This window comes from Perna viridis, chromosome 1, assembly GCF_037379345.1.
Source record: "Perna viridis isolate PV_CMFRI_1.1 ecotype Kerala chromosome 1, ASM3737934v1, whole genome shotgun sequence".
In the NCBI taxonomy this organism is placed as follows: Eukaryota; Metazoa; Mollusca; class Bivalvia; order Mytilida; family Mytilidae; genus Perna; species Perna viridis.
In genome coordinates, this window is record NC_142445.1 from 48,061,735 (window position 1) to 48,085,399 (window position 23,665).

The following is a 23,665-nucleotide window of genomic DNA, read 5'->3' on the forward strand; positions in this document are numbered from 1 at the left end:
TATCTGTGGTGATCAGTGGAAGTTGTTGCTATATCCCACCCTGTCACACTATCGTTGTGTATCCTAGATAAGTTGTTCTTAAAACATAATGGAAACAAGAGTTTCCATAAGATAAACCCAATTACCTCATTACATTTTCAATAACTAGGTAGTTATAAGCATCTTAACCTATTAACCTAAAGAATGGATTGAAATTTAAAATCCTCAATACTAACACGCATTGAGGAATATGTTGTGAATTAGTTATGCGTTGCTATTGATCTCGGTGCGTCACATCAGTGGTACGATGTTAAGGTCAAATCGATATGCACGTTTCTAGATCCCCTTATTTTACTATGTAAAACGTGGTATGCGTAGGTGTAGTATTCAGAACTTTTATTCATTGATCAATTCATATAGATGTAAACCACGCATCTATGATCAATCGGACCAGATTGAAAATAATGTGGGAGAGAAACTTGCTTGCATCATATGTACAGATATTACAGTAAATATTTATAATTAGTTGTACAGCATTACTGAAACTTCAGTATATATGTTTAATTACTAAACCTTTTAGGAAATGTATTTATAATTCCTACTTTTGATAAGTAATTAAGCATAATTACTGATTTTGTCCAAATTATTTTTATCGATTTACTGATTTGATTTTAGTAAATGTGTAGAAAATCGTGAAATAATAGGTGCCCAAACGAAGTTACCGAAACCACGCTTAACAGTTCTATATTTTGTATGCATTGTTTTGTCTACGAAACTACGATTAACCGTTATGATCAGTTTTATTCATGTAGTGCCAAATTCCATATTTTTTTATACTCCTTAGATTGTTTGCAAACAAACCACAGACGTACTGTTATAAGTAGGATCTTGGCAAGTCTTCCACAATATTCAATGTTTAACCAATCAAGGAGAAAACTTTTTTGTATTAAAATACATGCTTTGGGTAATCTGGAAGGATTCCAAAAAAAAAATATATATATATATTGACAGGGACATAAAAGCCTTCAGATCAATTACAAAACATGTAAAAAAAAATGTCCAGAATGTCAATGCTCGAGCCAAGTTGAATCGCGAACTTTTACTCACCACTGCTCTAGAAAGAGGACAAGATCGCAGTATTTTTGTATCGTGACCTTTTTGTTAATGACACGTCTTTGTAACTTTGAAACGTCGTATTTGTAGTTCTGAAATAGAGCAAATCATTGTGGTATCCGTAAGACTAAATATGTATATTATTTTTTTAGAAAGACGCAATACAAACCAAAATTGATCTCGAGTGAAATATAAGAGACAACAAAATAAGTTTGAATATTGCGGAGAAAAGAGCCGAAATAGCGAAACGCAAAAAATCCACAGCGTTCAGAGATCCCTCCAAAGGTGTTCAACACACCTTTAAGTGAGCTCTAAAACGGCCGACAACAAAAGTAATGAAATCCACGACAGAACGGTGACAATTCTTCAAAATCAAACTAATGAAAGAGTTATTATACTCCTAGGTTATTTCATTAAGAAGAACTGGTATAGAGAAGGAAAACTTAGAACATAAAGCTATACAAGACCAACTTACTTAAAATCAAATTACTGAAATGTGCAGTTCCGAAGATTTTTTAGCCTCCCGACTTTCAACAAAATTCCAGGAAACTGTAGGGAATTGGTTTCTTGGACATGTATTTACATGCAAAAATTCAACATCTCGTAGAAGCTAAGTATATTTGAAATACGGAAGCACGATGTTGTGAAATGAAGACTGACACGAAAGAAATGAATACATATAACAAACTTACAGAAATTAAAACAAGAGGCCCCAAGGAGCCTGAATTGCTCATCTGGTTAAATTATGCCTTTCAAGAGCAATAAATTTAACAAATTGTCCACCAATTTTAACTCAAGAAGGCTTCAGTAGAACTTATCACAATTATCATTTTATCAATCGAAAGTTTCTATCTATCGATCATAGTTTTCAAGATATTGACTGGAAACTGTAAAAAATGTATTTTTTTCCACTTTCAAGGGCAATAACTCTCACAAGGAGTCGTTTGACAACTTTGATCCCTTGGAGACTTTTGTATGCCTTATATAATAAGAATCATTTCAGCAAATTTTTGAAGATATATGCGAAAAACTACTGTCTGACCCCTATGTTCTATTTTCAGTAACTGTGGCCATGATTCTTCGACGGAACAAAAAAAAACCAGACCAATTCAATAATACTCCAAGTAGCATTCATACCAAGTTTGGTTCCAATTGGTCAAGTAGTGTCAGAGGAAAACATTTTTGATAAAAATAACATTAAAAATAGCAAAACAAAAACTCAAAAAGGGCAATAACTCTAACATTGCTTAACGGATTAAAATGAAAATTTAACCACAGATAAATCTCATTATGCTGAACACTTTTAGCCTTGTCAGAGTTTGGCTAAACCTAACGTTTCTGGAGATATATGCAAACTACTGTCTGACCCCTATGTTCCATTTTTAGTAACGGCGGCCATGTTTTTCGATGGATCCATATTCCCCACATCATTTCTATGCAAGATATCCCAAGGAACATTCATACCAAGTTTGGTTTCAATTCGTCCAGTAGTGTCAGAGGAGAAGACTTGAATGAAATAATGTTGAAAATAGAAAAAAAAAAACTCGAAAAAGGGCAATAACTCCAACATGGCTAAACGGATTACAACGAAAATTTGATCACAGATAAATCTCATCATGCTGAACACTTTTTCATATGTCACACTTTGGCTAAATCTAACGGTTTGGAGATATTTGAGAAAAATTTCTGTCTGACCCCCTATGTTCTATTTTTAGTAACGGCGACAATGCTTTCGACGGATCATAAATTCCCACAAGCATACTATGCATAATACCCAAAAGCACATTCATTCCAAGTTTGGTTCTACTTGGTCAAGTATTTTCAGAAGAGAAGAGTTTTGAAAAATTGTTTACTACGACGACGGGTGCCAAGTGAATGCAGTATATAGCTCACTTGGCCCTTGGGAAGGTGAGCTAAAAAATAACCTGCAACATATCGTGTCAAAGTTTTTTTTCTAAATTTTTTTTTAAATATCTATCCGACCAAATCGTCAAATGGTATTTCAAAATATATGTGAGGTAAGGGTTTTAAAGATCTTGTGATTGTACACACCATAACATTACAAAATACAAAATAAGTGTGTCATTGTTAATGTATGAATTTAAGAAGTTTGATAGTCGTCCCAGAACTTGAACACCTTAACAATCTCGACATCGTATATCAGAAAGAGGATTGTATTATTTCACAATATACACGTTCTGTAGTACGAAAAAGCTGCATTTAATAAATATTATTTTGATCAGTTTTGAGTCTCTTTTCTCACTTACAGTGGTTCTTCAACTGATAATCAGTATTAACAGTACACAATCCACATGGCGTATCTTAAATATATGAAAATGAACTTAATCCTTATTACTGACTACGTCATAAAATAAATGATTTTTATACGAACGAATTAAGTCTGACATCAAATCTTCATTCAGTATAGGAAGCTGTTATTATAATACATCGTACGATCTGTCAAACATCCTACATGTCGTTTACTTCATAATAAACCACAACAACTAAGACGTCTTAAAACTGCGAATTGAATGCAAATAGAACTTTTTATCTTCTTACAAATATGTTTAGAAATAAATACACGGGATACTTCCCTTCCCCTTTTTCTGTTTCCGGCTCGGGAAGGCTTTGCTATGTAAAAACAATCAAAATATTTAACCCTAGGAATGAGTATAACTTACATAGGTAATAAGTATACGACTTAATAGAACTACAGAAGGACCCAATTACATTTTCCCCTGAAATGCTGTAGATATAGGATATATCCACACTTATCAGGTACATTGACGACAATATAAACTGTTACAAGGTATCAAGTTCATCATGTTCGCTCTGCGTGCATTCTTTACACAGGCAAATAATTTTTACGTGGAATTCATTTGTTAAACTAGCTTCACAAAAAGTTCACATGAACTTCTCATGCAATTAACGAGATTTTCACGTGAAATTTACTAGCACTAATTCCATATGAAAAATTCACCCGAATTTCACGTGAACTCTGTCAGAAAGTTCATTTGCTTAATTCGCGTGTACATCATGTGAAATTCGTGTGAAATAATTTTGCCTGTGTACTACATCATTTTGCGTATGTACGACTGCCATTTTACCTATTCTTCCAAATCCCCACTTGTGCATGTCAATGTATATCAAATTACACCGACTCATAAACTCATTGTCAAAAGCGATTACAACCCTTTTGGTTTATTTTAAAACTCCCAAGAACTTCAAATAAGTAAGTCGAATATGGTAGCTTATTTGCACAAGTGTCTGACTAATCTCAAAGAGTAATCAAGGGAACCAAGGTTATAGCGGTAATCAAAAGAATGTATTCCAGGAACAAAGACCAGACATGAAAAACAGACACACACAAGAAGAACATATAGAGTAACTAAAATCATACATACAAAGTAACAAAAGCAAATTAGCAACTCGGACTCCACTAAAAACTGGGAGCATAGACCAGGTGCACCGGTAGTGTAAGCGTCCTCTGCTTTTCTAGAAACACCCGCCGAGTTGCTCATAAAAAGACAAGTCCGGGGTAGACGAAAGAGGAAAGGAAAAACTTGACACGTTGAACAAATCAGTTTACATGGCGCAGATGGATACATCGTAACGGTCCACGAGTTAATGATGACGGAATTACGCAATAAGTCACCATTCTTGTAACTCTATCCATTCCTATGACACTTGCAGTGTCATACCGTTTTCCTTAACCATCACTCTCCGTGTTTTAGGCCGGAGTTTAAAATAGAATTGTTATTATGTAATATAAACTACTTTTGGGAATAAAGTACTCTAGATGCATAATGTTGACATCAGCAGTTCATGTACATGTATATGCGTTCAAACAGCTAAGACCCGATACAGTAGTCAAGGATATGGTAAATACTCCGAGTTAATAGAAAAACACCCATTCCAGATACTGTTCCAGCGAATGTGTATTTATCATATGATATATTTCAACCTTGAAAAAAATATTCTTGCATTTTTATGGGTGTTATTTTGAAACAAGTAAACACTTTAATTCAGGGCCAAAATATGATTATACATATTAAGTGCAACTTTTATCAAGGTCTCGTGTGCTCATCGGAGTATCACGGCATCGTGTCCGTTCGTACCAAGGTCTCGTGTGCTGCTCATGAGCTCGTAATGGGATACGAGCTGCGGTATAAGCATAATTATTGAGGGAAGCAAGGTCTTTATTAAATAGGGCAAATAATAAATCAGAGTGCGTAAAAAGGAAGATAACTCTAAAACATTTGAGGACAAATTGTGTATAAAAGGTTTATCATATTTTTAATTTTGAAACTGTTATTAAGGGATAAAACACGATTAATCCTTTCAATCTTACCAAATATATCACACAATTTTAATTTATATTTGAAAACGAATTATCTTTATCTGTATCTTTAATATTTTATGTTAAAATATGTATTTCTTCCATTTTTTTTGGAAAATATAATTATATTACAGTTTACATATAACACTTTTTATGATATTTGTCAATGCTTTGTCCTTAATTTGTTCATATGCAAAAGATCGAATAAAATACTTTTAATGATTAATCCTGTACTACTTCAGTTCTTGTTATTACGAATAAAATTAGAAATAGAAAGGCGGTGTTTCTAATATGACGTGCTTCAAAGCTCTTCAGACCACACACAACCATAGTAAAAAAGTGATAAACACATGACCAACACTTGGGCTGCTTCTATTAGAATATATGAAGAAAGTAGTCTTATTAGAATCGAAATAAGTCGCAGAAACTCCATTTTATGCTATCACTCCGGGTAAAACAATGCGACATAAATAGACAGCCCGTGGTAAAACATTGATAAAATAGAGTTTTCGTGATTTTTTCTTAAATAACTTTTGCGGACAGACAGCATATAGTTAAGTGTTGCAAAAAAATTACACGTCAGTTTTTCCTGGAAACCTCTATAATACGTCATCCCATTTTAAGATCTATAATGAGAATAGGCATGGTGTATAAATCAATACAATATCAATGATACAACCCCTTATTTACTTTATAATAAGGAATTAAGAAAATTTTAACAGTGGATGTTTAAACGTTCTTGCATTACTATTCGGGTCTCGCATTAGCGGTATTTGTTCGGTTTATTTCAATTTCGACCTTGAACTGCATTACATTTTATTAAATGTGTGCTTACTTTGCCAACAGAACCTTTTTTTGCAATTCATCCACGCTTAACATGTAGAACCCTTAGTTCAAATTTGTGACAAAATGTATAAATTCTGCCAAACTGGGTAAGGACAGTAAATTTCATTACGCTTTTCTTTGCATGATATTTTTGGCAACATGCTTCAACAACTTAATATTTGAACCATAAAAGCCTATTGCCTAAAGACATTTTTTGACAAAATATTTACTATACTCGGCGTCACATAAATAACATACTGTTAAAATTTGAATAAAAATATTTTCTACGACTTTATTGACACCAACCGTCGTTTAAATTGTCTTAAATGACTTGCTCATTCGTTTAGCCAAACAGCTTCTCAAAAACAAGTCGCTTATTAGCTTAAATCGTGCGTAACAAATCCTTACGGGAAAATCCCATACTAATATCCGCCATGTTGGTTTTTACGGGACGATTTGTTTACAAACGAAGTGCGTGAGTTCCCGTCGAACTCCGGTGACAATCGTCTGCTTGATCAACTTCTCGGTATTATACGTTGTTCGCGTAAAATAAATCCGAGATATCCGAAATAACACCGAATTGCATTCTGGGTTCTTCGGTTTTTGGACAAACCATTTAAACGTAAACAACATCTCCTAGCAACCCGATCACTGTAAACATGGCCGACTTTTTACAATGTAAATATTGCCACCTAGAATTAAAATCTGACCGGAATTTAACGATTCAATGTTTAGGGAGAAGCCGTTTGGCTAAACGAATGAGCAAGTCATTTAAGACAATTTAAACGACGGTAGGTGTCAATAAAGTCGTAGAAAATATTTTTATTCAAATTTTAACAGTATGTTATTTATGTGACGCCGACTATAGTTGTTTGTTAAAGCGCGTGACCCTTATGACCGGATAGAAAAATCACCTGCATTTACGTAGCGTACGGTATTGGTGTAATATTTGGTAACGTCGAAATCGGCAAAATTTCGACGTCTTTTTTGTATTGCGACGTACATCGTTCTATAATTGTAACTTGTAAAAAGAAATGTGCTTAATAAATTTTTTACGTAAAATAACACACACGACATGTTTTATTATTTAATTATCCGATTCGATATCATATTTTCGTACGTTTTGGTCAATTGAAATGATCAGATTACATCCAGATATGGTAAATGATTTTAAGGAAATTTTATCCTATGAGAAAAATGTTAGGAATTATGAAAACATATTTCGTGATGCGCTAAAAAAAAGCAAAACACCCTCACTAAAACAGAAAGCCAACAAACCTGCAAGCAAAATAGTCAGTACTCCCCCCCCCGGAAATCAAATCGTGGAAGCGTATAAAGTGAATTCATTTCTTTCGTATTTGGTTTTATATCTCTAATGTAGAAATTTCCGAATACATGTACTCGTTTCGGAATTCTAAGGTCTGCTGCTAAACATAAAACATTGCTAAACATTTCGAGAAAACAAAACCTTGGCAAAGCTCCCTCTTTGAGAAAATTTGAGAGCGAAATCTGCTTTTAATTATACGACGAAAAAAACTTGCGGTCGTATTATGTTTTGGCGCAGTCGTCGTGCCCTTGCCGCTTTAGAAAAAAGGGCCAAAAAGGGTAAAAATAGATGTTTTATTAAAACGTAGGTTTTTTTTTCGATTTTAATTATTCAATTTTAATGTGTTCTTTATTTAATTCGGGTAAACAAATTTACAGCAGATTTTAAGTTTTTGGACCGTTTTCAAGTTATAGGGGGTCAAAGTTGGGCAACATTTTCATATTTCTTTTCCTGTTTTCTTTTCAACATTTCTTTCATTATTTTATTAGATTCGCTAAAATCGTTTTTTTTTATTTAATTCATTACATCCACAGTCGTATTAATTCAATCTAGTGTCGTAACTTTTCAATATTTTTTATTGTTTTTAAAATTGACGTTAAAAGAGTTTTTACGTCGCAAAACAGAACATTACTTTGGAAACGTCAAAAATGCGCTTTGTGACATTTTTGTTAGACACGGTTTTACATTATATGTATAACCCATTTGTTAAGCCATAGAAAAAATGAAATGATAAAACCATAGAGGAGGATGAATACATTTTTAAGTATATGAAGAAATCGACTCAACACCATTTGCCTTTTTGAACAATTCGTTCGAATTTCGCATGGTGTACGCGTGAATAAATAAAATATACAAATTTTAGATGTTGTGACATTTTGGTTAGACACAGACAAAATGCTGCACTGAGATACATGTTCATACAAGTACCATTATTTTTAGAATATACTATCTACAGCATATATACATGTAAAACTCAAAATTTCATAGTTATTAGTTTACTCAAAGCTAACGAAAAAAGCTTTTGATAAAGACCGGGTAGCATGCAACGTGTAGAAAACGTCGGGAAAAAGGCAACGTGACTTCACAACATACGTGCGTATTTATCTACTATTAGGCAATAAAACTCATTATTTTTTAGAATAAACATTGATATTCTGAATATTTATATAGTCCTTTAAGCATGAACATACTTGAGTAAAAATACTATTCGTTGTTATATTTTACAACGGTAAGCAAGAAAGTAGCCAATGGCCAACGTCGAAAAAAATAAGATTTGTGACATAATTGAAATACGGACAAAAAGGCTTTTAACAAAAAGACTGATTGAACATTTTACATATATTTTCATTGGGGTTATGTAATAAATCGTCAATATAGTTAATACAAGTCCCGATTAAAAAAAGCTGTTCGCATAACTTCAAAAAAAAAAGTCTAACATTTTGACTTCAAATAGATTTCTTTCCATTTTTACAATGTCCACATCAAAAGGGATATATTAGTGATATTGTAATACACTTTGATCTTATCATTACGTCCTGAAAAATATGCCATCGTCTGCAGCACAAACTGCTCTTCCCCAAAAAGTTCGTTTTTATCAGAATAGGCCAAGAAACAACTTAGATATATTGGTGAAATGCGAAGCAAGCATTTCTTAATGTTACCCGTCCACATATGAAAATGGACGTTCTTGTGATCGAATAGTGATTTCCCTCAGCAATTAATGGCATCTTTCAAAGATTTATGATTATAACCCTAAAACAACAACCATTTTCGAACATTTTAATATCTATATCGCCTTTGATAACTCCACATTCTAATAGCAATATTTAAGTTTTTGTAACCAGCCCAGATTCAGTCGAATGTGACACCAACAACGTAAGCAACGTCAAACGTAAAAAAAAATTGTTAAAAATTGATAAAATTTGCATAAAAACGATACTTTCATTTTGACACGTTAATGTTGTAACAGTTCGTAAATCTTTATTATCTGGTTAAGTCATCTTTTTAACACAAAAATAAGAGTTTTTAGTCGGTCAGCTAAACTTTTTACAGTAAATAATAGGCCTGGAAACTGGTATAAACTACCATACCCCGTTTTGTAGATTAAACAATAAATATAACCTGCATAAATGTTTATTCAGGCGCCTGAACAACCAAATAAATGAGGACATCTTCCTGTTCAACTTACATGAAACTGGGTAAGACAAGAGGACGAGGATTAACTGCTATCCAAACAAGAGTTTCATGTTAACAACATATATATTACAGTTTCTTTATTTGTGTTATTTTAAATTTTTTTTTTTAAAGTATGATTTGACCAAAATCTTAGATCTCTTCTATTTGCAAATAATACTCATCTATAATTAGATATACTAATATTACTTCGTTGATTTTTTGCTATAAATGTCAATGATTGAATTAAAATTATTATTTCATGATTGATATAAGAATTTATGTCTGAATCCTATGATGAATTTGGTATGTTACATTTTTCTATATAATTTTGACTTGATCTGAATAAAACATATAAAATAAACATATTGATTGTGATGCGACTGCATTACCTCCCTTATACCTACACGACAAGCTGTTACCGTAATGCGCAATATGCGACTTCAAGGCAAACAATTTGAAATAAGTTTGTAAAGAACTTACACATAACATATGTTTGATAATCGGAAATCTTTAATATCTTTCCTCTGCACTAAACAACAAGGCATTTTCTACATAAAATTTGGATTCATTTGGCATTTATATAGTTTTCTTGGACATATTAATTGAAGATATTCTGGGGGTAAGTTTCTTTAGTACAAAAACGTTATGTTCTGACGAATGAAGTAAATACCTTAAGCATGACAGAAGTGAACGATGAATCGATTTAAATAGCTTACCTATCACTTTGAAATAACTATCACTATTTTCTACAAAATCATGAAGGACAGCGGAAAACAACTTCGGTTTTTTTGGAGACTATGTGTATAAATATGTTGCATTGTGGAACCCCATATCAGGTGATTAATTTTATTTTAATTCAATTCTATATTATTTTGTTTTTTATTGAAAAATGAAAGATGATATTATTTAAGATAAATGGTACTGTATGAATATGTTGGTTATGGTTTTATTACGTTAGATATTGACCCTACATATTTATAAGTGTGTCGCACCACCACATGAAACCAGTGCAACTACACTTGATATATAGGGTGTGGATTATCCAACTTGAAATGAAAAAAAAATGTATATATATGGGGCTTTAAGTTATTTAAGGACAATTACCGTAATTTAAACAAAAAGTATGCTATATTTTACTATGATAACCAATGACTGAAATGAATTGCGCTAATGCTGACCAGACATGTTGCTGAACTGATTTTGGTGGGTTAAGAAGGTTCAGTTCCGAAAGAGTGTGGAGACCCAATTTGTGGATATAAGTTCCAAACGTGCTTGATGGTGTTCTAAACAAGCTATAAGGACGTGCTTAATGTCCTCTGAAACTCCACATTTTTGGCATAAAGGCGATATATCTTTAACATATTTTCTTATTTGACCTGGTAGCATGGTTGTGCCCAGACTGAGTCAGTCTAGTAATTGTTTTTGCGTGGTGCCTTTTACCACTGTATAATGCTGGTTTTACATTAACATTAGGTTTTAGCTGTTTATGCCAAATGTGATTCGAATTTTGCCAGCTTGTCTGCTATTTTTGTTTAAAAATTTTGGAAATAATAGAAATAAATTCTTTTGAACTTAACCCAATTTTGACACCAATAGTAGGCTTTGATAGAGCTTGTTTTGCCAGTCTGTCGCTTATTTCATTACCCGGAATACCGACGTGTGCCGGAATCCATTCTATAATTACACTTATATTTTTCTGTTTTAGAATTTAATAGAATTTTAACAAGTCTGGTCTGCTAGATTTATTATTTTTTATAGATTGAAGAGAACTAAAAGAATCCGTGAGGATGACAGTGTTTTTGTCTTGATAATTTTGATAAATTATCCGTTTTAACACAAGCGATATTGCAGTCATTTCTATTGAATAAACGGAAATATTATCAGTGAACCGAGTAGATAATGTACATCTTTTACCAGGGATAAAGAATGCATTTGATGTTTTACCAGAAGCAGGATCCTTGAAGCCACCTGTATATATTTTTAAAAAGTTTTATTTTTCATCTATAATTTGCATAACAGCTGATTTAAGCAAATGAGGATTGTCTTTTTTGTCCACCTGTTTTTTTAATACACTCGGATGTGTTAGCCGCACCAATTATCCATGGGGATAATCGTATCGTGCTGTAACAGTTACCTTTATAGGATTTGTCATTACTTATTTACTTTCATCAAACGGGACACAATTAGGCAGAGATTGACATAGCATTTTTTTTTAATGATTATGCACATATCTGTTTTCAAGATAATTTTGTCTTAAGTTCTTGGTTACATTTTTTACATGTACATATAAACTACTATTTGAAGGAAAATAATCAGTAGATAAATAATATGTGCAATTCATAGCCTCGAACTTTTTTCAGGAAAAATATTACCCTACCACACATATTTTAATACCAAAACCTCTCAAAAGAATAGAATATTTGCTAATTGAAAATACATATTTTAAATAGATGTGAAAGGTTACGGAATAAGGTGCTCCGTGTAAGACCTATCCTTAGACAGCAGCTACTCTCAGTAAATGAATGCAAGTTTTTTTTTATCATTTTGTTCACTCATACAAGGAATTACTATCTTCAGACCCACATGACTTTTCTTTTACCCAGATGATCAAAATATTTAAAAAATGTTTACAAAAGGGGTTTACGCTATATTTAGATGCCTTTGTGACATGATATTAAAAAAATGGTCAAACAAAGGATCTTTATATGATCATACTGTAAGTATATCTTTGACTACCCGATCAGTGTGCGTATAAAACTAAAATTGAAAAAAATAATGTTATATACGTGTCAACTATGGTAACCAAGGTTTTGAAAATAAATGACTTTTTCTAAAGATTTACATGAAAATGACAGAGGGCGAAACATGTGAAAGACCAGGAGAAGATGAAAAGGACGACGAAAGTTTGTCTGAGATAGAGAGAACACAATGCACGTGTATTGTAGTCGTAACTGTTGTACTCGAGTTCACCATTTTTGCAGCTATATGTGTACTCGAATATTTTTTAAGGTAATAATTAAAGAAATATAAGAAATTTTTTACACATCTACACAATTGTCATATGAGATATAAATGAAGTCCTATCACACTTCAGGACGAAAGATACCAAACCCACCAATACCATGAATTCCAGAAGGAGCAAAATATTTTAACCGGACCGAGTGTAGATCCTAATTCAAATAACATTTAAATCCGTAGTAAAATTAAGTCAAAAGTGACTGTGGATATGTGAAAGAACATACAAAAAAAGGTTAAACATGCCTGGGAAGCACAATACAATGGTGAAAAACGACTGTTGTCAATTACAGAGATTTAGATTACTGGCGCTCCAGGTACCATATCCTGTCATTTTTCCATTCTTGAAACAGACCCGTAATTTATATTCATTGAACCAATGAACAACCGTACTGTGCACATCTGAGCGGTTTTAAAGTCATGTTAGCGTCTTCGATACATACCCTTTAATTTTTATGTATATGTATCCTGTCCACGAGCGTCTGTGATTTTAATACTTTTGAAAATGCTGATTTTACATTTTTCTTCAGATTTACGTCTATTTTTCCACTACGAAAAGTAAATTTTTCCTGCACGGACCCAGACATTAGTCTTACATCTGATGAAGATAAGCCTTTCACAGGAAACCTACCAGCTGGAGCTATATATGCCCTATCATTTGGTGTTCCAGTTATAATTGTATGTTTTTTACAATCGCAGTACAAATAAAAGTTTGTTAGGAGACTCACCCAGAAGTCTTACGCAGTTCTCTTTCACTGGTTATTTATGTTGATTATAGTGTTATGAACGCATGGTTTCAGACTATACAATGTTCAAATAATAGCGTGAAAAAAATGAACATTTAAGGAGGTAGACCTAGGGTAAAGGACACAATTCTTACTAATCACTGGAACGTTTGTATACAGCATTTTACATCAATCTCATGTAAGCATCAAAGTAACTTGGATTGATTTCATTAGTGAAATTGAATATGATACAAACATATTACTGATTTCACGAGTTATGTCCCTTACCCAAGGTCTACCTCCTTAAGTTGTCAGTTCATGGTTGTGCAACATTAGTAAGAAGGTTTTAAAAACTCACATGCACGTTACGCTTACGATTTTTATTGCGTAGATTTAGTAAGTTGTACATACATCGAAACCAAGATTTTTTAGACAATTTAGTTTTAACAGAATTTTCAATTGGACACTTTATTGCAAAGAAGAATTTATTTCGCCACAGCGTACACAGCGGCACATATGATAATGCTGAACATTATGCCAAAAGGCTTATTTCCATGTACATGTATATATTTTGTCAATCTTTTTAAAACTAATGTTCGATGTTTAGTTCTAGGTGCAATGGGTGAGTAATTACTGTGAATTGACAACACGACAAGGTGTAAGACAATCCATGACCATTGCCATTAAAGTATTTGGGTCTTTATCATATTCACACACGATTTTAATCTCTGATTCTCGTAGTACTAATGTACATGCTTATACATGATCTGCCTGGACACTTCATGGACTGTCCCATCTTCATATATTAAAACGAACATGTTGTTTTGTTCAGGATATTGTCCATCATCAACTGTTTAGACCGACAAGCAGATCCATATAAAGGATCATCTATTCTTTCTGCCACTGTCTTTAATCAATAATGGTCTTGCTGTAATAAATCTAAGCACTATTCATAATAGAGAATACATCGCTATTTTCCCTTTAAATTTAATATTATACTTCTACAACGTGCACTATCGCATCTCAATATTGAGAATTCTTCCTGATGCAATTATGCAAGTCCACATGACACCAGGTGATTTCTATATCATCGATAAAAATAGTCTTCGCGTAATATTATGAATATGAAGCCGATACTAATTATTTGAATTTCACAAGTATGAAATAGAGGACTATATAAGAAAATGGACCAAAGAAGTGAAGAGATAATCGGCACTATAGTAGCAGTACAATATTTGATGAACATAATCTGAAGTTGCTGAAACAATATCAACCCACAGTTAATTGGGTTTACAGGATCCCTTCCTGGTATCAATAATCTGACATCTGTTGAAGTATTAATCTTTATTTTAAAGATGATTTAATTAGTTGATGTCAAATCAGTAGTCATGAGTAAATATGCAGCCTGCTGATATATTTTATTTGTAAATGATAACCCCTTTACATAGACTGCAACTAAATGCCAATCCTTTTCATATATCTCTAATCATAAAAGCAGACCGATGTGGGCCCCACATCTGAACATACACATTGAACTTAAGTTTCCCATGTTTCAACCAGTTATAAAATATATTGTTGTCCCTGCAGATAATCCTGGAGATATCATCGTCATTATCTGTAAGACGAAATAACGTTGATTATTTGATAAAATAACTATGCATTGGAATTGCAATTGCATGTATACGTTAAAAGGAATTAAAGACTCCATCACAAATGGAGTCGGACTAATCATCTTCTGCTGTTTCACAAAACATGAAGATTGTTATTTTACATCTTTGAACTAGACACATAAACCCTAAAATGACCATACAGAGAGTGTTTTGTTGTTAGGCCTGCTTCTTATACATTTTGGCAGCTGTGAAAAATGACCAGATTTTATCATTACAGTATTGAACTTTTTGAAAGACAAATTATTTTTCAAGTTAAGTTATGCAAGGAAAAAAATAAACATAGCGATGGACTATTCACCTCTAATTGTCCATCTTTTTCAATGGGCAGCACAGCAGGTGACTTTTATTCATGGCCCAAATTCTTAAAAAATTAAAACTTGAGGATTTTGGGTGCTTTTGTAGTTGCTTTATGTTGTTTTATTACTACCCCTGTTTTCTTTGTCTCTTTATATTGGTATTACTAGTAATCTAGGTACTAGTAATTGTTTTATCATAATTATTATTAGAAGTATTCGGAATATTTCACACTGGAAACAGTGATTTTATATCGGTCAATAAGGCCCTAGAGAAGATCCGTGACGATTTTTGTCTGTAGGTTATACATGCATCTTTGTCTGGTAGCTTTTTTTCGTTAGTGCTTGTGTCCTTTCTAGAAATTCAGTATAATGGTTGCAATATGACTTTAGACACATAAATTCCATTCTGTGGAATAGGTTGAATTTTACACAAAAGGCAAGGTTAATTTACAATTCTGAGACCGAAGTCGTCGCGCTTGTCAGTTTTCCTTTTATATCGATTTAGAGATGGGCTTCAGTTGGTCATTGATGTTTCTTCATTTATATAGCAGAGTTTTATATGAAAACTGCCTCATATGAGTGTACAAAAATACCAGCAAATAGGGGTACATAATTAGTGTACATTTGGGACGCCCACTGTCTGTTAAAACACTAATCCATATTCATGATTTCATCATCGGTATAATGCTCGTGGTTCGTTGTTATGATTTATCGTTCACAAAGAAAGTTTTCTCTTGGCTTTCAAAGTACGCATACTTGGGTTTCCAATACTGGAAATAATATTTCAACGAGCCGAACAGACAATTCTCACTATGTATATCTGAAACGTTCAAATATGCCAATGTTACAGACAAGCGTACAAATGACACAAATAAGATCCGAATTATTTTCGGTTACCTTTCGTTTTAAGTCGATGAGCATGTTCATTATTCACTTCTGTGAGAAGAGCTTAGGTAGAACAAAAGAATTTTCCTCGCGGAAGTGTATACTACGCATGATCGACGAATGCTCATCGGATATCCTACGGTCCATTCAACCAATGAACATTTGGAAAATAGTCCTGAACTTAAATAACCGCATCTTTCTCAATGCGCTCTGAAAAATACTCATTTTATTTCTGATAGAAAAAACTATTTTTGCCCATTTCATAAGTGCAGTTATCATTTTGTGCTGTAAGGTTTCATCTCTATAAGGATTTCTTAATACTAGCATACCCTTATCTTGAGAAAACACAGATTCCCAATGCTATTCATAGATCATTCAATTTCGGTGACCAGTGCTACACTCCTAGTCTGCTAACCCCTTATGCCATTTAAAGGATCGTGAGCTCACATGTAGACCCATGCATGGTCTGCCATAGAAAATTGTGAACTTAGCATAGATGTCTATTGGAAGTTGAATTAGTGGTTTCTAATCTGTAATTTAGTTGATAACCATACCATCTAAATATCTTTATCCTTTGATTAAAAGGTAATTACTTGTTACCGTTTAATCAAAGGATAAAAAGAATCCAGTATTTTATTATGCAACATTTCAGGTAATATTGGTTGAAGTTGTGAAATGGTCGTATATCCGACAGAAAAAAGGACGAATATCAAACCAAGTCTTCAAACATATTTTGTATCAAACAGGTAACAAGATATGTTTGTTTGTTATAATATTTATTATTCATTCATATGTTGATGAAAAATAATAAGACTTCTGTGTATGTATTCATTGATGACCTTCATGCATCCATAACAGCCCGGCGGTCAAATATCTACAGATCGGCAAGGTAAACATCCGTATTTGAAATAGTTGATCGAATATGTCTTGGTTTTGAAACGTTTGGAATAAAATTGACTTATCTTCGGGTGGTTGTGCCATGACAAAAAGCCATGTTACTCTATATCTAATGTTACATTGTAGTTATACTTTTTGTTTAATGCGTAGGTTGCCACGATGTGATATTGTAGTAACGTTTTATTGTTGCGGTACTACAGCTCTATGATATGATAATGTAGGGATACTTTTGCTTTGTTAATTAAGAGAACCAATGCTTTTGATGTGAAATTTTTGCATCCCCAATAATTGTCTCAAGGCTTTATAGCACACCCTATGTCATATAGTAACTCCTGTTGATATTCTACGAAAAAAATCTTTCTTTACATACAATTTCGTAGCATAGTTTTTGTTACCTTATCACATAGTTTTTGATAAACGTGTTATCAAGACGTTATATTGTAGGTATATTTTTATTTGGGATGGTATCATTGATGATCTACATTGATGTGACAAAGCTTATGACCGGCCGGCTATCACCCAACTTTCTACAAATTTGTGGCCCCAATACGACCCTCTGTGCTAGCAAATCAAATCTAGGCGGTAATGAGTTGTGTACACAGACGGATGAAATGAAACTTAGACAGGCAAGGTAAAACATGAAAAAAATACAAACAACTCAAATGATTTCTTATTAGAAATGTAATTTCCCAAAAATGCCGTTTCGAGAAGAAATTTCACTACAAATATCATCATAATTAAAGTATCTTAAAAGATAGACAACGATGGAAGTTTTCACACAGTTATAATTATGCTATTACTTTTGACCGTAAACTACTACCAATCTTGCATCAAAAAATTGTAACAAATAATGGAGAATTAAACCTTTACAAACGAATGCGTTCATATGTTTTAGGTCATCGTTTCCAGCCATATATACCGGAATGTCGTCGTTTTCCGTCGCTTTTATCAATGTAAGTGACATTCATTTATTTATAACTTCACATAATTAATGACTCCACATAACAACTGTGCTCACGAATGATATTTGTGCTTGGAATATTTGCATAATGCTGTAGTCATACAGCATTGGTGATTATATCGTAAACATGCTTGTGGATAGATTAAGGCAGTGATATCAATGGTATAATTATAAACATAACATAATTGTTATGGTCCATAACTTGAAAAATGTCAATCTTGTAATATTGTTTAAGTTCCAAACATTGATTTTCCTTAAAATAAAAAAAAAATCTCATGGATTTTCAGATATACATAGCATGTACCTTGGGTAAACACTGCACCAGGCTTTTCCTTCCATTTGTTTGTTTGTTAATACAAATGCTGTCCGTATTGTGTGGACTTTGGGAGTATGGAAATAATCATTCTCATTGGACGGATGTTGTGGTTGGATTCCTAATGGGTACATGTTTAGCACTGTATTTGGTATGTTATATTTGTCCAGTACACCAAATCGAAGGACTATTATTTTTTTTGTTCAAAATGTAGTCAAGGTGAAAATATTTCCACAAAACAATTACAGATAGTAGCGGACATTCAGATTTTAATAATTATATGCACACGAATTTCACTTTTTTCTTTCTTCAACTTAACTTGAATAATATATATATACAAAACTTTTAGTTAAACATTGCAAACTTATATATTATGTTTGCTGACGTTTTATGTTTCAGTGTATTTTTACCCTTAAAAGATTTGAGGAGCCAGTGAGACAGGACAAGTTGATTCGATTTTTTGAACGACTTATTAAGGAACAAGACGAAGAAAACGTAAGTAATACTGTATGGTTCTTTTAAGGTAAAAAAGCTAAAGGTTCTGAAAAACACAAGTGTGGTATTTTGACTTAGGCATTACTTTCAAGAGCACAACGACACTTTAGTGGCACATGTTGACATGTTTGTATAATAAGTGTTAACGACAAATAACATAACGAAATTATTTTACCCCTACCCGAAGTTGATTTGAGGTAAAGCTCCTTTTTGCTATGAAAACATGAGAGGAAAAACGAAGGAAGAGTGAAAATCCACATAATATTTAATGTAGATGATAATCTTTATTAACCAAAGTCATATACAACTATAGGTTACACTATAATACATAAGTGCTAATAATTTTAGCTGATACTAGTAAGCAGAAGGTACTGTGTAAAATTATAACATGTCAGAACGTAACTTCAGAGCACGAAATATAAATTTACCCACTCTTTGATATTACAAGAACTCATTAACTGTATAAACTTAAACATTGATGTTTTTTTCCAATAATGTGGTTTAATAAAATACGATCTGAAACCCTGATATACTGGACATTTCAATACAAAGTGCATCTCATCCTCGATGTCATCCTTACAAAATTTACATAATCTGTTTTGTCTAGGCACTGCAGAAAACCAACCACTCTCAACAGCCAGATTATGGCTACTAAGACTTAAATGTGTAATACATTTCTTATATACATCTGGTAACGTTTTAGAAAGATAAAATTGCAGACAAAAATTGTGAACAATATATTGATAATTAGAACATTTCTTTGAAGTACTTAACAAACTGTCAAAATACTGCTTTTGACAATCAAATAGTCTTTGTTTGATCAAAAATAGAAAGTCATTACAGATTTTGTTATCTGTGAAAAAATTTTGGTTACACCAGATATCACCAAGACCAATACTGTAGAGTTCATTTTTAACAAAATACAACCAGTTTAGGTTATTGCTTGGACGTTTCTATAGCTCATCATATAGAAATGTGTAACAACTCTTCAAAACGCAGTTTGTGGTACACAATAGCTTAAACCAGTACTTGAAAATTCTACATTTTCTAGTATATAATAAAGGCAATCTCCCCAACTCATAGTATACCATTACATTATTCGTAGAACCTTTCACTTTCAAAACATTTTTACAATAGTTTAAATGAATTCGCTCTATAGCAGGTGCCTTATGTGCACCCCATATTTCACAACCATAGGATAGTACACTGTTAACATTGGTGTCAAAAAGTGATAACCGAGTTACATAGTTCAGAAATATATCCTTAGTGTTTCGTCGTAAGGCGAAAACGGACTTTTTGCCCTGCTCTGAAAGTTTCTGCTGTAACAAATTGTATTTATCAGTGTAATATAACAGTACTCCTAAATAACTAAACCTGTCTACAATTTCTAATTCCTGGTTATCAAAATACCATTTCTCATTTTCATAAATAACGCCACCAGTTCTAAACACTACAATCTTGGTTTTTGCTATATTTACACTTAATGACCATTTGGAGGTGTACAAATGTAATGTATCAAGTAGCTTTTGAAGACCCGATATGGTGTCTGAAAAAATTACCATATCATCTGCATACATGAGAAAAAATAAATTAAGTTCTTTAACCTCAATTGGAATAGAGTCACTGTTTATAAAAGCCATCTGACAATCGTTCACATATAAAGAAAAAAGTGCAGGTGAAATACTTCCTCTTGCATTAATCCAATTTCATTTCTGAAATACTCAGAATTAAAACCATCAACACTGACACAAGTACTAACGTTTGAATACATTGATTTAATCACAGAAAGAAGTTTACCTTGAATACCAGTGTTAGATAACTTGTACCACAGCATATAGCGTTGGACCGTGTCAAACGCCTTAGTATAGTCTACAAAACAACAGTATAAACGTTTTTTAGCTGACAAAGATTTAAAAACTAATGAGGTCAAGGCGAAAATAGCATCAATTGTTCCAAGACCTGGACGAAAGCCAAACTGGGCGTCCGTTATTATATCGAACGTTTCTGACCACTCTATCAACCGCTGATTCAGAACAGATGTAAACAGTTTCCCGAAATTGCTGACTAAACTAATCCCACGATAATTATTTGGATCGCTTATGTCCTCCTTCTTAAAGACTGGTATGAGGATAGCTTTTGCCCAGTCGTGTGGGAAAAGTCCTGAACGTAGAATTCCGTTAAAAACGGTGATTAATAATGGCATAAAAACTTCCTTGTATTCAATGAAGTACTCGTTGAGTATACAGTCAGGACCGTGACTTTTATCGCGTTTCAGATTTCGTATCGCCTTTATAATGTCGCTTTCAGTTATATCCCTATCAAGTTCTTCATAAATACATTCATTGTCTGTATTTATAATATAACTGTCATCACCTGTAGCATTTTCATCGGTCGAACACAAGTTTTTGAAATGGTCATAAAAAGTATGTAATAGCGATGATTGTTTATGTGATGATTTCTTCCTAAATTTACTGTAGAACAGCTTGGGATTAGTTAATCGCATCATGTCTAACATGTTCCCTTCGTTTCGCATATATTCACGTTTCAGACGCATTTCTAAAGTTTTATATTCCTTTTTAGCGTGAATTAACTTTCGATGATTAACCTCTGTTTTAGCTCTATTAAAAATGTTCAAAGAGTTAATATAAAGGTGATACAGCTCTCTAAAACGGTCCGTAAACCAAGGTTTATCAAATTCACGTCCGTTAGTTTGTCGATTCGGCTTTCGAGTTCTAGTGCTGTTTTTGAAAAACGGCGACATAATGTCATTTAACACACTGGTAAAGTCGGTCAACGAGTTGTCAAGCGATACCTGACTGTCAAAATTAATACGTTCATGATATAACTGAATCCTGTCCGAATTCAATCGCAAACACTCGGCACATTGTTGTTTGTAATTGTCATTCCATTTGAATTTATCTTGTTGTTCGTACTCGACACCCTCACGATCTTGCAAGTCATTATCACTATTATTGTCCATATTACGAAGTGTTTGAATCTGGATATGTAGGAATGCGTGGTCAGAAAAAATTGTTAAGTTAGAAACAATGTATTGACGGACCGTCGGAAATAATGACGTAGGTAAGATTAGGTAGTCTATTACACTCATTCCGTTTGCGCCACAATATGTAAAGTCATTCGCATACCCATTTATATGTCTACCATTCAGGATTCGCAAGTTTGTAGCTTTACACAGTGACAAAAGTTTTGAACCATAACAGTTCGTATTTAAATCAGGGTTTCTTCTTCCAACAAGTTCTGTGTCTTGTACGTAATTGAATATGTCACTCAGTCGGTTTCTTACTGTATGATGAACACTATCATTACGAACGAAGTCATCTAATACCCCAGTTCGACTATTCGTATCACCAACAATCATCACTTCACAAAGCAGTGTATAAAATTCAATACTATTTTCTAATTCATCAAACACATCACAATTATACTGTTTATAATAATTCGACTTAGCTGGTGGGATATACACAAAGGCAATATACACGTCTTTGTCTTCTCTAATTACACCTTTCTTAATCTTTAACCATACTATGGTATCAAAAATACAATTTTCTGAGGTTACAAAATTTACAAAACACTCTTTAATCAAAATTACTATACCACCTCCTTGAACAGATTTAGACTTTAGTCTAGGATACAAAAACATTTACAACCAGGAATATCTATAGACAGCTCTCTATCTATCCAACATTCAGTCAAAAATACAATGTCATAAGTACAAATAAGATTTAAAAAAGACTTGTTATCTAGTTTATTTGACAAACCGCCATTCACATTCCAAGCTAAAAGTTTTAGACCATTAGAACTTCTATAAACTAACACATCACCCATTATAATCTATACTACAGGCGAATCTCAGAATATATAGAAATAACAACCTACAGAGACAGAGAGATATGGTATACAATAGTCCTAGAGCAAGATGGCACAGAGCTGTGACGTCACTACAGGAAGTTAGAGCTAATGACCCTGAAACGTACAACACGTTCCAGAGAGACTTAACCAAAAGCATTGACCATTATAGAGACCGACGCAACACACTTATTGATACGACAGAGATAACATAATACTATTACACTTCTTGTTGACCGGTTAAAATTTGATTTATAAAAGGTTTAAATAAACACTTTTCTTTATAATAGGTTTTTGCGTTTATATTATTTGAATATAAAGTCTGCAATAGGACAACTTTCATTCAAATTGAAGAATTTGTTATCTGTAATTAAGAAATTATGAAAATTGGTAAAATAGTATGATATTAAATTACAAACTTTAAAAAAGCTGTCAATCAGATAGTCATGGTAACGATCTTGCACTTAGTGCACCACAACTGTGTCCAAGTACTTAAGTCGATTCTAATAGAACCAGTTTCTTCATATTTTTGAATAGACGAAGCATATGTGATGCACGAAATGTTGGTCCTGTGTTTATCACTTTTCACCAATTTAGATTGAAGATCGGAATTTATATAGCAGTCGCCAGAGCCTTTAGATTTCCAAAGATTGTTAGCATAAGAAATTATCGTACACTACCGCAGGAAACTAGTCCCATTGGCATATACCACTAAGGTTCAAATGCAGATAGTTAGGTCCACTTTATAGGTATTTTTAATTCATCATATTTTGTTTCTATGCA

General features: G+C 33.0%; 1 protein-coding gene and 1 long non-coding RNA gene across 4 annotated transcripts; both read left to right on the plus strand.

Moving 5' to 3' along the window:
• Window positions 1-350: 350 nt before the first annotated feature.
• On the plus strand, window positions 351-3,334 carry LOC148629099 (uncharacterized). The gene is made up of 2 exons (XR_015914922.1): window positions 351-487; window positions 1,245-3,334. It is a non-coding gene; the product is annotated as an uncharacterized LOC148629099 (long non-coding RNA).
• Window positions 3,335-10,172: 6,838 nt separating this feature from the next.
• LOC148629100 (phospholipid phosphatase-related protein type 5-like) lies at window positions 10,173-23,169 on the plus strand. Of its 3 annotated transcripts, XM_088543779.1 has the most exons (10): window positions 10,173-10,377; window positions 11,517-11,728; window positions 12,595-12,767; window positions 13,304-13,451; window positions 17,002-17,095; window positions 17,691-17,877; window positions 18,142-18,199; window positions 18,495-18,671; window positions 18,920-19,015; window positions 22,879-23,169. In XM_088543779.1, the coding sequence occupies exons 3-10, from the start codon at window positions 12,601-12,603 to the stop codon at window positions 23,095-23,097; spliced, it is 1,146 nt and encodes a 381-aa protein (XP_088399905.1). In that variant the 5' UTR covers window positions 10,173-10,377; window positions 11,517-11,728; window positions 12,595-12,600; the 3' UTR covers window positions 23,098-23,169. The 3 variants fall into 3 exon arrangements, with proteins under 3 accessions (XP_088399905.1, XP_088399896.1, XP_088399889.1); XM_088543770.1 differs by lacking the exon at window positions 11,517-11,728; XM_088543763.1 differs by lacking the exons at window positions 10,173-10,377; window positions 11,517-11,728 and adding an exon at window positions 10,388-10,594.
• The last annotated feature ends 496 nt before the right edge of the window (window positions 23,170-23,665 follow it).

Coding starts and splice junctions, on each gene's coding strand:
- LOC148629100 (XM_088543763.1), top strand. CDS start 10,556: ATGTGTATAAATATGTTGCATTGTGGAACCCCATATCAG. Junction 13,452..17,001: donor TTGGTGTTCCAGTTATAATT/GTATGTTTTTTA, acceptor GCAACATTTCAG/GTAATATTGGTTGAAGTTGT. Junction 17,096..17,690: donor ACATATTTTGTATCAAACAG/GTAACAAGATAT, acceptor GTTATATTGTAG/GTATATTTTTATTTGGGATG.